Source organism: Stegostoma tigrinum, chromosome 1 (assembly GCF_030684315.1).
Source record: "Stegostoma tigrinum isolate sSteTig4 chromosome 1, sSteTig4.hap1, whole genome shotgun sequence".
Classification (NCBI taxonomy): domain Eukaryota; kingdom Metazoa; phylum Chordata; class Chondrichthyes; order Orectolobiformes; family Stegostomatidae; genus Stegostoma; species Stegostoma tigrinum.
This window is the reverse complement of record NC_081354.1, coordinates 73,671,368-73,686,014: the sequence shown is the minus strand read 5'-3', so window position 1 is coordinate 73,686,014 and position 14,647 is coordinate 73,671,368. Positions and strand designations below refer to the sequence as shown.

The window sequence follows — 14,647 nt, the reverse complement described above, 5'->3', positions numbered from 1 at the left end:
CATGAATTGGGGTTATAGTCTGCAGTATTTTAAAGGTTAAAAGAAGATAGGATTAATTTAGTGTAAGTTTGAAATATCCTGTAAAAACTCTTCAGTGCCCTGGTCAAACTAACTGTTAGTAGTGTGTTTAGTTTTTGCCACTAAATCATAAAGGAAGTCAGCAAATCCTACATTCAAACAGAGAGAATCCACAGGATTGTCTGTGGAAGGGTGAGGGGTGGGTGTAAAAGTTTTTGACATTATGGCAAAACGTTAAATAATTCTCCATCTCTTCACAAATGCTTCATATTGTAAAGAATTCTGTGACAGCCAGAGACTCTGAGAAAAGCTATATAAATGCAAGGATTGTTTCATGTATAAGTTGAGTGGGCTTTTAATGTGACAAAGCCTAAAATCTTTCAAACTGCTGCTACATTCTCTTGATTATAGTGTTTGAATCTAAGAACAGGTTTTTTGACATGAAACAGCGTTTCATGACACTGATATCCAGACCAAGGTCAACTTTTGGTGTCATCCTCCATTTGGATGAGTTGTAACAAATCATTTGAAGTTCACTTCTGTAACCTTTCTCAAGATTTCTTTCCCCATCTTCTCAAGTATTCAGGGCTCCTTGCACCTCGACAACATTCAAGACTCAAGCTGTCATTTGGAATTGCCTGCCTGTCACTTTTGTTTCAAAGTTCTACATAAGTGTTTTTTCACTTCATTCTGTGTGTTGTGCCATGCTCCATGCCTCAAACGTGATTGCATAATTTCTTTGACTCTAATTTATTGATTTTTATTTTGCTGTGTTGCTCTTTTCTGTCTCTTCCAAAACACAAGGAAGTCAACTCTCCCCAACCCATTGATCTGATTCCCACTTATGGAAATACATTTCTTTTAAAATCAGCTTTTGATGATCTCAAAGCCATGTATAATTGCTACCGTGTAGAGCCCTGGTTAAAATTGAGAACCAAGGTGAAACACCTATTCTTCTGAGATGCTGCTTGGCCTGCTGTGTTCATCCAGCCTCACATTTTATTATCTTGGATTCTCCAGCATCTGCAGTTCCCATTATCACTGAAACACCGATTCTTCTGCTTTTTTGTCCCATAATCATAATTTAACTCATGGTAAGTTACATAGAATTTCTGGAAGCTCAAAACAAATAAGAGACTGGTCCAAAAACCCTATGCCAATGTCATCCCAACATCCATAACAATTTCCTACATCTTTTTTAGTGCATAGGATATAAAAGATATATCACAGTGGATAACTGAGATCACTATGACAAGTGTGAAAAAGACAAAGAACTGCAGATGCTGATAAGCAAATCTGAACAAAGATCACTGGACCTGAAACATTAACTCTGGTTTCTGTCCACAGATGCTGTCATATCTGCTGAGTTTTTACAGCAATTTCTGATTTTGTCACTGACTCTTTTTCTCCTCTACAGAACTGTTCATTGAGAGTAGTCACCCTTGTTGAACCTCCATTTAAGATCCTAATTTTTGCACAATGATATTAAGCTGCATTTTTTTCCCTACTTCTATCTGGCACATCATTCAAAATGAGAATGTACTATGTCTGAAACAGTGCTACAACCAGGCTGAGGTGATGTTCCCCATTTGTGGCAGTTCTAGACAGGATGTCCGAAATCATTGAAGGTCCTGGGTGAGGAGGAGTGAACTGGCTCTCCTCCTTTAGTCATCAACCGCCTTGATCGGTTGCAACAAGGATAATTTGAAAAGGATCCATTTCCTTCTGAATATCATTGCCCCAGAGCCAAATATGCCTAACTTTTAAAAGAAGCCAATTTAACCACGCTTGCTCAAATTAACAAAGTGAGGTCAAACATTACTACATGTGAGAAAAAATACAAATGTAACACACACAAACGGGTGTAAGTGGTGTATCCAAAAATATGAAAAATTTATTTGGAGTTAAAATTGTTTCAGAGATAATAGGAACTGCAGATGCTGGAGAATGTGAGATAACAAGGCGTAGAGCTGCATGAACACAGCAGGCTAAGCAGCATCAGAGGAGCAGGAAGGCTGACATTTCGGGCCTAGACCCTTCTTCAGAAATTTCTGAAGAAGGGTCTAGGCCCGAAACGTCAGCTTTCCTGCTCCTCTGATGCTGCTTGGCCTGCTGCGTTCATCCAGCTCAACACCTTGTTATCTCAAAAATTTATATGGATCAGTCTCTGAATTATTCCCAAAGAGCTGATACTTTTTCATCATGGCAGTTACAATGAGCATACCACCAGTACAGTTGTTGGTAGGTGAACGGTAGGCTTCACAATCTGTAATTTTACAGATTTGTTGAGATACTTTTAGTTGAGTTTAAATACCAGCATTCAGAATGGGAAAAACTGTTCATTGTCTTGTTTCCTTTTTTTAAAACTAGTTTCTGGCACTCTTGAGCGAAAGAAAGTCTTTGTCTGCAACAAAGGGTTACTAGGTAATAGTTCTTCAATGATGACCATCACAGCGCACACATGCTCAAATGCAAGTTGGCACCCATGAGAACATTCAGTCTCAGTAGCCCACTCCGGTAGAGTTGAAACTGATTTTTTTTTTAACTCCTGCCCTTGTGTATTCTTCAAAAGAAAAACACAACGTATGTCTACAGTTTGGGACACAATGAATTGAACAAAAAAAACACAGGCAAATTGTAATCCCTGATAGTGAACAATTTTAATCACTGTTGTTGTTACACCATTGGGTTAAAGAAACCTCAAACAGACTGGACTATGATTTCTTGTAACTACAAAGCTAGTAAATCTCTGTTTAACAACAAGCCATCCATTACAGGTTATGTTGTTAAACAGGAGTTGTCAGTTCTTCATTAGAATAATCACAAGAAATCACGGTCCAGTCTGTTTTAGGTTTCTTTAACCCACTTTCATAACAGTGAAAATTGTTAATTATTGCAGATTACAACATGCCTGTGTTTCTGTTCAATTCATTGAACTTTCTCAAAAACTTGACTTATTTTATCTTCTTCCATATTTTAGACTTCTGACTCTTGATGGGTTGAGTAAATAAAGACACATTATGGAAGGGTTTTAAAGAACAATTTACTGTAGTGTTCATTTAATTTCCACCTCAATTAATTGCCATATATTCATTTCTTGCAGTTTTGGAGAATGGAATTTCTGCAGGTTCCAGAAACCCCAGCTCCTGAAGAGACTATGAAGCTTCCAGAAAATGATGATTCTTCTGCGGACGTACAGCTAGGTGAGAGCACATGTGCTTTGGAATAATTTGCTTCTTTGATATTTTACTCAGTGCAGAATAGGATAAAACCAGGACATTGCCAAGAATCTGGCAGCATTTCTCATTGGTTCACATTAGACTTCTTGAACTGAAACATAGAGTTGAAGAACAGTGCATGTATTCTTCCTGATTTATTCAATAACTATGGGCCAATAGGATTTGCTGCTAACCACCATTTTGCAATGGTTTTAGTCAGTGCCCTCCCCACAGTGTTGATTGTTGGTTCTGAAGCTTTCATAAGCCTCTCATGGACCAAGTGCACGTCGTTTGAGATTTTTACCCGATCCTTAAAAGGTTCACTGGGTTCTGCTGTGGAGGGCCCCTGTATGTTATCCTGTCATGTGTTTCAAGGTCTCCAGGATGTGATTTCCAGGGTTCATTGCAGTGGTACTGAACTAATGGCAAAAAATTCAAGTTCTATTGAAATCTTAATATGATGAGTGTATGCGTTTTACATGATTGATTATAAGAACTTGAGTGAAAAGCTTGTAACATTTTGTTCATGACATAATTAATTTATTTTATGAATTGTTGGGAAACATTGAACATTATATTTTGGCTGTCAACAGACTGAGTGTGTTCTAAATTTAAATGTCCTTATATACAAGTAATTCTTCAGTAAAACCTTTAATTTTCCATTTGGTGATGCTGTTGTAAATGTAAGCTTGGTCTGCTGTTTTTTTTGTGCAACATACTTGGATTCAATTATATAATGCAAAGTTGCACAGTGATTGCTTCATAATTATAAACTGTGATGTTGGCAGTCAAAGTTAACCATCTTATAAGGAAGTTTCAAAATGAGTGAAAAATGTAATTATTTCACTCTTTTTATAAGGGTACAGTGCTGAATCTGCTGAAATAAAAACAACACTAGTTTCCCTGTTTTGGCTGTTGATGAAATCAAAGCCCCATTGGTTAAAACTGTTCTATATTTATTTTTAAAATAGACTGCTATATTGCTAATAGCTGTAGCCATAGAAATAATACGAGAGAAATTGCAAGTTTTGACTACTTAAACATCTATTTACAAATCCTGGGGGACAATGTAGAACCTGATTTTTTTTTTTTCCTTTTGTTGCAATTGTGTGGAATGAGATATTGGATATTTATATTTGGATTTTAGATGGGGATGCCCAGGATGAGGAAAGCAGTGATTCAGACCTGGAGGATCAGTGCAGTACCCAGGACCCAAAACCCAAGCAAAGTGTATCTGGCTGTCCAGCAAATAAAGTAAAGGGCATGTCGGGGCGAGCAGCATGGTTTGTAGATGGAGATGAATCAAAGCGTTGGGCAGATCAACTCAGCCTGGATGAGAAGGATGGTTTTGTTTTTGTAAATTACTCAGAAGGCCAGCCTAAGCTGCAACCTCAAGCTCAACAGCAGCCTCAAGTTCAAAGTCAAATGCACTATCACCATCATCAACTTCAACAGCATTCGATGCAGAGTGAAATAAAACGCCATAATCAGCTAAAACAAGGTAACTGTTTTTACAAATATATTCCACTTAGTCACTTATTTCTGAGAGTTCTGCTAGCATGAAAATTCTCTTTTCATTGTATGACCTGCACAGATGACAATTTCTTGATTGGCATAGAGTCATACAGCATGGAAACAAACCCTTTGGTCCAAATCATCTGTGCTGACCAAATTTCCCAACATAAACTAGTCCCACTTGCCTGTGTTTGGCGCATATCCTTTTAAACCTTTCCTATTCATATACCTTTCCTAAATATTGTAACTGTACCTACATCTACCACTTCCTCTGGAATTTCATTCCACATATGAACCACTCTGTGTGAAAAAGATACCCCTCAGGTCCCTTTTAAATCTTTTTCCTGTCACTTAAAAATTATGCCTCTAGTTTTGAACTCTGCAATATATGGAAAAGACCTTTGCAATTAGCTTTATCTATGCCACTCTCCTTCAAGGAAAACAGATCAAAACTTCTCCAATTTCTTCTTGTCCTCTTCCTGAAGTGCAGTGCCTAGAACTGGATATAGTATTCTTGCTGACACTAAACTTGTGACTCATATAAACTGAACATAATCTTGCGCCTGTACTGTAGGCCCCTCTGATTACTGTATGCTTTGTTAACTGGTCTCTCAACCAATCCTGTAACCTTTAAAGGCTTGCACTTAAGTGCACCTTTTGTCTCTCTGCTTCTGCACCTCCTTTGAAATTGTATCCCTTATTTTATATTCACCATGTTCTTTCTAGCTAACTTAACCAACACACATCTTTCTGCATTATACTTCATTTACCATCTGTTTTGTCCATTCCACCACCTTACGTACACTCTCTTTTCAAGTTCTCCTGACCGCCTCATAATTTAGAATGTCTCCCAATTACATATCATTATGTATTTTGTGTACACCCTGTATATCAAGGTCAGAGCCATTTATATTAAGAAATATATCAAGAAAAGTCAGGGTTTCAATTCCAAATCCTGCGAACTGCCCTACAAATCTCGCTCTGGCCTGAAAAATGTCCATTAATTGCCATTGTTGGTTTGTGTCACTCCTGCAATTTTTTAATCTATCTTGCTACTGTCCCTTTCCCGTGTGAGTCACAACTTTGCTAGAAGCACTGGTGTGCAGTACTGTATCAAATTTCTTAAAAGTCCATGTACTGTCAATATGGTATCAGTATTTAAAACATGATATGAAATGATGGACAGTTTAAGAGTAAAGTTAAATAAATGAAATAAATAAGAATTACTTCTGCACTCAAATGTTTCAATTTCTGCAGGTAACAATCAATGATAAGCAAAATTTGCTTCTCTCAGATAATTGATGTATCTTTCTGAAACTCGAAGCTTGTCGCTATTCTGTCATAAAATTGTCGTCTTCATTCAGTTGAATTTTGAGTATTTACATTAGAAATTAGATTTGATAGGATCATCAAATGAAGCTGTTGCTCATGCAGTTTTCTTGGAGTTTCCAAATACATTTTCTCCAAGACACTGTAGTTCTTTAAATGAACAGTATGGTGTCCATGTTCAATTTGAATAAACCAGTAGCATTGTTCTCTAAACGTTCCTTTATATTTCCATCAAATAATTATTGAATAATTAGTTTCTATACTTTCCCAAGACTTTTTAGATTCCAGAACTTAGACTTATTTTCTTCATAGAATTGATGTCATAAGAACACAGCTGCAAGTAAGAAAACTCATTCAGTATGTGAAGTTAGTTTCTTCCAATGAGAATTTTAACTATTAAATATAGTTGGGTTAGCTATTAGCCTGAGCAACTTTATTGCATCCAGCTCTGGGCACTGCACTTCAGGAAGGACTCGAAGACATTGGAGAAGTTAGGATTATGTCTGTTGTATCCTGGAGATTCTCCTTGCTTTACCAAATTTATCTTTTCCCCACCTGAGAATTTTGTGATTCTTTTTCATGCACCTACTTATTCTCCATTTTGCAAGAAATGTTCATTTATGATGTACTAAACAATAAAACAGGATGGGACACATGACATTAGCCCAGGCAGTGGAAAAGACAGTCAATACTGCAAATCTTCCTCCCTGACATCTGGGGACTCGTACCAAAATTGGTAGAGCTTTCCCACCTACTAGTCAGCAACAGCTTGACATAGCCATACTCACAGCATCATGCCTTACAGCGAAATGTCTCAGACTTCTCACTAACCATCATAGGTATGTCCTGTCCCATCCCAGCCATTGTTTATTCCTTCGACCATCTTATTGTTGCAATTTTTATTGTTCGTACAAGCGTCCTTTTAGGCTGGGCATTCTGTTTATGAAGTGCATTGTTTCACTGTACAGTGTTACTGACCTATAGAAGAATTGCTCCACAGAGACATGAACCCATTTAGAGTTGAAGCAGCAATTTCTATGCACCCATCTGGTCGTTGCTTCCATTTCCAGGGGCCAAACTTTTATACTTAACGTTCAGTTAAAAGGAGGGATTAGAAAAGCTAGAGTTGTTCTTGTTAGAGTGGAAAAGGTTAAGGGGAGATTTAGTAGGAGCATTCAAAATAATGAGTGTTTTGATAAGGCAACTATTTACTTTGACAGGGAAGTCCGTCACTAGAATTTTAAAATCATTGGCAAAGGCTCTAAATTCTATGTATGAGAATTTTAATACATATTGTTAAGATCCAGACCACACTACTGAAAAGTAATCCATAAGGACTTTCTGAAGACAGTTGAACGTGTCCCTAGAGAGGATTAATGCACAAAGACAAGAGGCCAAGTAACCCCCTGAACTGTAAATTTGAATCATTTTAAACTTCAGATTTTCACCGTAAGCAACATTTTTTATTGAATTAGCTGTGAACTGAATCACTTAATTTGTTGTGCTTAAGACAACTTTCAATCATCATATAATTCCTGCTTATTCTCAAAGCTGCAAGCAACAGCTGACATTTTCTATTGTGGGTCTCTGAATGCAAGTGATTTTCTGTTTGATTTCAGGATACAGATGGGAGCGACAGTTGGTATTCCGAAGCAAATTGACTATGCATACTGCGTTTGATCGAAAAGACAATTGTCACCCTGCAGAAATTACTGCATTAGGCATTTCTAAGTGAGTATTGTTAGTAAAACAAGACAACAAAAGCCAAAGTAGCTTACGCCTTTAGCCTAGTGCTCTCCCCAACTTCTATCAACAGTTTTGACAGAATGAACTTTAAATGTGGCAAGATGTGTGTCTTATGTGGCAATTATCAGTGATCCTGAAAGATCAGTCCGTTTCTGTAACAGAAAGATAGCTAATATTTCACGGTTCGTAATCAAAGCTGATACCTCTAATTCCTCATATCGCTATCCGTTCTTTTGTCATGGAACTTAAATTGGTGTATTCCAGATCTTTCGGCAAATCGGAACTGTTTTTCTCTATGTATTGTCTAGACTCCGTGATTTTAAACACCCAAATCAAAATCTTTTGTCAACCTTTTCTTCTATAACGCTAGCCTCTCTCAATATATCCACCTATCTGAAATCACTCATCCTGGAGCTATTCTCAAAGCATTTTGGTACCCTATATAATATCCTTCCCAAATGTGGTGCCCAGATTTGGATGCACTACTCCAGTTGAGGTCTGATGAGGCTTTTATAAAGATTTATCTTCACTTTCATGCTTTGTACTTTATAAAACCCATGATCCCATAAACCGCCTTCATTGCTTTTTCAAAATGCCTTAATATTTTCAAGTTTGTGCAGATATTGTCCTTCTGTCTCTGTACTTGTACCAGCTTCAGAATTGCAGCTTTATTTCATACTGCTGCCTCCTCTACCTACCAAAATGTATCACTTTGTCCTTCTTTGAGTTAGTTTAATTTGCCAAATGTCCACCCATTAAAGTAGACTGTCTGTTATCATGAAGCTTATCATGACCTCACAGTTGACTTTACTTCTGGGTTTTATGTCATGCACATTTTGAAACTGTTCCCTGTATACCCACATCTAGATAATATATATCAAGGATTGCAGTGATCCCTTTGGAACTCCAGAGCAAAATTATTGACTATTCACAGTTACTTTGTTCCTTATCATTCGATCACCCTGATGTCCATGCTGTTCTTCTATTCCATGAATTTCAACTTTTCTGGGAAGTCTAGAATGTGGCACTATATCAGAAGTGTTTTGGAAGTCCATGCAGGCTACTTCAACTGTGTTGTCATCATTTACCCTGTCCATTATCTCATTAAAACTACAACCAAGTTATGAAGGCACAAGTTTTAGCTTTAACAAGTCTGTTCCATCTTTCTTTATTTGATCACACTTGTCCAGGTGACTGTTAATTTTAATCTAGATTATCATTCCTGAACGATCTCCCACATTTAAGGTTAAGATGACCTGCCTGTAGATGCAGAATTTATCCTTACATCCTGTTCCATTTAAGAGACTATTTTTAAATCTTGTTTCCATTGTGGAAGCTGTACAGAAAGAATACACAGATTGGAGATACAATATTTGTGGTCCCACTCTTCCAGTCAGACCACTGAAAGAACAAGTTGACAGAAGTTGTTGTGTAATATATTTTCTGCCCATGAGTAGATAAGGAATTTGATAAGCCTGAATTTAAGACTTCGTGCTAATAATGAGCTACAGATAAAAGTAGATTCCCTTAGCAGTACCACTAGCTGAAGCTAATTTTTAAAACACATGCTTACATCTGCTTAGATAGTACAAATAAAATACAGAAATCATCTAACTTGTCACTGTGACTATTCGCGATCATGTTCGAAGGAGTCCCAAAAACTGCAGTTTATATATTCAAGACTTCTTTCTTCCCATTCTTTGCCATCCCCTGAAAGCACTTCAGGTGGAGATTGTTCAGTAACTTTGTCACAAGCCTAATTATGGCCAACAGTATGATCTATGCTTCTTTCTATCGGATTGCTGGGCATGATGAAGCCTGGGAAACCTAAATACTTGTTTTTTCTTTGAGGCCATTAAGAGCATTTATTTTTGTTTTAAACATTCAAGATATGATCAGTGTGGCTCCTACCATACATCTCTTCTTGCCTTCAGAGGATGATGGCAAGCAATCTTCTTTCCAACTGGCCACTTTAGTGACAGCCACAGATTATGAGAGTGGAGTTATTTGTAAGTCAGACCAGAAACAACTGTTGGATGTGCTATGCCCAGTTAGATTTTTATAATAATCCAACCGATTTCCATCATGTTTCTCCAGGACCAGACTTATGAAAGTTAACTTCACAATTCAGTTTTGAATTAATAATCTCAATACTGTCATGCTCCTGAAAAGGTGAAGTCACCGTAGTCCCAGAGGATCAAAGGGCTGCTATCTCGTTAGAGAGACAGAGAGAACTGGCAGTGAGTTTAAACCGCAGATTGCCATGCCTCAGGCAAGGTATGTTGATAAGAAGGCAGGACCATCATGGTGATCTCAGTGGGAATCGAACCTCTGCTTTAGGCATCACAAACCAGTTGCCCAGCTAACTGAGCTACACAACCCCCAAAATTCCTGTGTAGTCAATCTATTATTATCAAGGCTGAGATTAGCTAAATAACAAATGTTTAAATGTTTTATCCCCATTAGATATTAGATTCCTTTTTTCAAAAATTTAAAAAAATAATTTTACTTGGTCAGTGAATTCCACTCTCTGCTCAAAGTTCCATAAGGTGTCTCCTGTTGCTCTAATGATGTGATTAAGTTAAATGTTCCTGATCCCTCCATTGGACAAAAAAGGCCGCTATATTATCAACTAGAGAGACAATTTAAGCCACATAGTTTATCTCTCATAATTGGTTACATTACAGTGGAGGTAGCGAGCCAAAATTAAGTGGGAGAAATCATTAAAAAGGATAAAGACACATATGGAAGAAATATTCAGAAAAAGATTTTAAGGCAGTTTATGTTTATTGAATGTAAATGTTTTTCTGTAGTAGTTGTGCTCAATAGCCTCATTCTAAATGGCCTTTTGAGTTGGGACAAATAAAGTTGGGTAGAGTGACCAAGATACAGAACTCCTCCTGGATCTCACTTATGATGCAGTTTCAGTTGAATAATTACAATGTAGTGTTGAATGAAAGTTTTATTGAATGAGTTGAAATACCAATTAGTTTAAAACATTACAGGTTTTCAAAAGAAAATTCATTAAAATGAACAATAACTCAGTGAATGTAGTTGTTTTGTTTCCTTTCCTGCAGGGATCACAGTAAAATTCTGGTAGGCGATGCACGAGGTCGGGTATTTAGCTGGTCAGTGAGTGATCAGCCAGGGAGGACAGCTGCTGACCACTGGATTAAAGATGATGGAGGCGACTGTTGTTCAGGATGTTCAGTGCGCTTCTCTCTAACCGAGAGACGACATCACTGCAGAAACTGTGGGCAACTCTTCTGTCAAAAGTAAGGGAACGTACTATTTTTGCATAAATTTGGAATGTGTATTCCATAATTATTGGTTTACTCCTATGGTGAAGTAAAGCTGCAGTGAGCTTTTCATGTATGTTACTTTTTCAGAACTAACACTTTAATATTAGGCCTTGATTTCACTGGCCGAGTGACAATTCAGTAACACTATATTGAAGGCTTCTGATGATGCTAGTCAACAAAATAAAAGCATTTTTGAGCTAAATTCACTTCCAGGGATGAAATAACAAAGTCATATAAAACTCCTGGGATTATTAAACAGATTCTCCGTTGTTCAGTTATTTTCCTGCTACAGGTAGTGTTGTTCTCTGCACTGCACCTGGGAGAAATGCTCCATGAAAGGGGGTAAGCTCAATGGAACGTTGTCCCTGATTGTGTCAGTCCCACACTCCTTATGTCTACCTGCTGGACAGTACTCAGTCTGTTTCTGGAGTCAATGAGGTGGGAAGAATTGTTTCTTTTTCCATCGTACCTTTCCATCACTAGACATACTAGTGAAGGAATAGCCGTAGAACTGTATTACAAAGTGTTTTGAAGGTCAACGGGCCTTCTGATATTCTGGTCAGCCCAGTGACTGAAGACAAACTGTCAGGAGGCATCTTAAAAAATAATTGCCCCTTTCCCAATATCCAAAAACATTTTTTGAAGTTACTACATAACTAGTCGAGTAGATTTGTATTGTCACTTAATCTTTTTTAGTTGTGGTCACTTCAGTGATTGGTCATGCATAATGGCTGATCTGATTTTCATTTAAATGTTTTTACCTTGCTACTCCAAGAGGTGGCATTGTAGTATCATATGCAAGATGGGTTTTTAGATGGCTGTGCCAATAAAAATGCTCTAGATGGATTTGTTCCCAACTACAGTTGCATCTCCAACATCCCCACCACCTCTCCCAAAAAAATCTATCTGTAATTTACCAGACAGTAGGTGGGGCATTAATTTGACTGTTTGCCTTTATGCCAATTGAGGAATGGCCACTTGAGGATTATTTTATGCTTGGCATAATGTCAGACAGAAAAGTAGGGGTGTGTACCATCTTCACAGGCCTCTTCTTAGGGCCTAGTGTGCTGACAGTCTCCCACTCCCCGACAAAAAAAACCTGTCTTTCAGCTCTGGGCGACTTCTTTGGCACCAGATGCTGTTATAACACAGTGATCACAACTTGTGGGGTTGTTGCTGGAACCAGACAGCTACCAACCAATGAGATCTCAGACTGGGAGCTGCTGCTCCCCAGGTATGAACAGGAGTCTTATCTCGAGCAATTTAACACTGTTTAGAGAAACTGGATGATCCTGTCCGTTGTATGTGTAGATTGCAATTCTAAGTTTAAGAAAGACGTTCTGACCTGTCATGTTATTTAGCATGTAACCTGTAAAAGCACCAGTGTTACAGTAAGATTAGAGGTGACTCGGACTACTTTGCAGTTGCCTTATGAGACAACATGCACAATTAGAAGGCAGTTGTGTGAAATATTTTACCAGTTGAGCAATGTTCTCTTAATTAATTTGTTTTGAACTTCTAAACTGCTTTTAACTGTCTGTGCAGAAAATGCTGCTTCAGATTTTGAAATGTTTTGTAACCTTTCAGGAGGTAAAATAAAACATAAAAACGAATGATTTGCTAGCACTAGCATAATTGAGTGGCTTCCTTCTGTATCAGCCTTTATATGATTCTTTATTCGACTGTCATGTGTGACAGTATCACCTTCTTGCTTTTATGTTCTCTTCTAACGAAGTATAATTTGGTGTTTTACTGATAAAGTTCCTGGCCTATTCTCTTACTAATTGATCCTGCTTTAGCTTCTAAGGTCGTGATTTAATTTGTAAATCAAGCCAAGGCGGCCTTGAAAAAAGGGGATTGGAAATATCTCCCGAGATGGTTGCATATGGAGCAAAATTTTTAAAGACACTTAATTGTTCTGTTGTATGAAGATGTATTCATTTTATGTATGAGAATTGAATAATGTACAAAAAGCTGCCTTTCATTGTTATCTTAATACTGCAGGTAGGAAAAGAGATCTTCGGCAATCAACTGTCTTGAAAGCAATGTTGGATATTCTGGTCTTCAATTTTGCTAATGTGTTTTAGAGAAGGAAACTGCCATCCTTACCTGGTCTGGTCTACATCTGACTCCAGACCCACAGCAATGTGCTTGCCTCTGAACTGCCTTCTGGTCAATTAGGGATTGGCAATAAATGCTGCCAAGCCAGCAACGCCCTTACCCCATTAATGAAGAAAAAAGAATGTCTGATTATTTTAATATCTTTAGTTACTGCATCATTTTATAAAAAGACAGACAACAGTTACAGATTCTATTTTTATTTTAATGCAGGTGCAGTCGATTTCAGTCTGAGATCAGGCGCTTGAAAATCTCCTCACCAGTCCGTGTCTGTCAGAATTGTTACTACAACCTGCAGCAAGAGAGGGGTGCTGAAGAGAGCTCCAGAAACTAATAAGTCATTGATTTATTGGTGACCAAACAAGCAGAATCCTTGTCACTCCCAGCTATTTCAAATGATTTTATGCAAAAGGAAAGTATGTGGGGAGTTTAAAAAAGAGTTTACATAAATTTCTTTGTACTGTGTTGAAGCACTGTAATATACTGACTAGAAAGGGATCATTGCCTTGCAGTTAATGTGTCCATCTCTACCTAATTCATGGATGGTTTGAATGTTCTGGACTGTGCTGAGAGTATGGTTTTAGAAGTTCTGGACTTGAACTATCCTTCAAACATCTTGATGATGTCACCCATATTCATGAAACCAGTGGCTTGTAAGATTTTTAAATGTAAATCTGCCACTTTCACAAGAACCCAATTGTTTATAGTGTAAATAGTTGTAATGCCCTTTTTAACAAGAGGAACTTCTGAATTGCCTGTTAAAAGATGTCCTATTATAACCACTAATTGTGTGATTTGAGAAATCAATAGTTGTGTCCAGCATCATTCAGTAACTATTTTAGGAGTCAATGAAAATGTGCAAATGCTAATTATTATCAATTGCATTAATACCTTGCATTGTTTTTTTTCTATTTTAATTATTGTTTGATGCAAACAATAATGACTTCGTGAGTTTGTTTACTCCATTACAGAAGCTTGTGATTTTGAAGAAAAAGGGGCATGCAGCAGTTTCAAACCAGCCATGTCATTGTACTGATCTATTTTCAGAGTAACAGCTTCCTTAGTGTTCATACTTTCTTGAAAATATTAAAGTGTGTCTGGGGATATTCATGTGCTACAACATCAGCATCTGTGTTCTAACGAACTATTATTCAACCCTATCCTTTTTATGAGCAATAGGAGACTCGCAATGCTTGAAATGCTGTCAGCATTGCACTGCCACAATGCAAGACTTTGATTTTGCCTGTGTGCTTTGAAGTGGGGTGAGGGGAAAAGAGGGGTGGGCGGGGAGGCAAATAAAATAAATCTGGTGACTTCCTTGCCATAACATTCTGTTCCAGCATTCTCAGTATGCTGCAGTTAGGGTCACAATAAAACTGAAATACATCTAAAATCCGAATC

General features: G+C 37.6%; 1 protein-coding gene across 2 annotated transcripts in view; it reads left to right on the top strand.

Annotated features, from left to right (window-relative positions):
* The window catches only part of wdfy3 (WD repeat and FYVE domain containing 3), a 381,322-nt gene extending 366,782 nt beyond the window's left edge, over positions 1 to 14,540 (top strand). For both annotated transcript variants that reach the window (XM_048527789.2, XM_048527782.2), the window contains 5 exons: positions 3,122 to 3,221; positions 4,384 to 4,737; positions 7,700 to 7,811; positions 10,904 to 11,101; positions 13,460 to 14,540. In XM_048527789.2, the coding sequence (XP_048383746.1) occupies positions 3,122 to 3,221; positions 4,384 to 4,737; positions 7,700 to 7,811; positions 10,904 to 11,101; positions 13,460 to 13,580 (885 nt within the window). In that variant the 3' untranslated portion in view covers positions 13,581 to 14,540. The remainder of the gene's footprint in view (positions 1 to 3,121; positions 3,222 to 4,383; positions 4,738 to 7,699; positions 7,812 to 10,903; positions 11,102 to 13,459) is intronic.
* Positions 14,541 to 14,647: the final 107 nt, after the last annotated feature.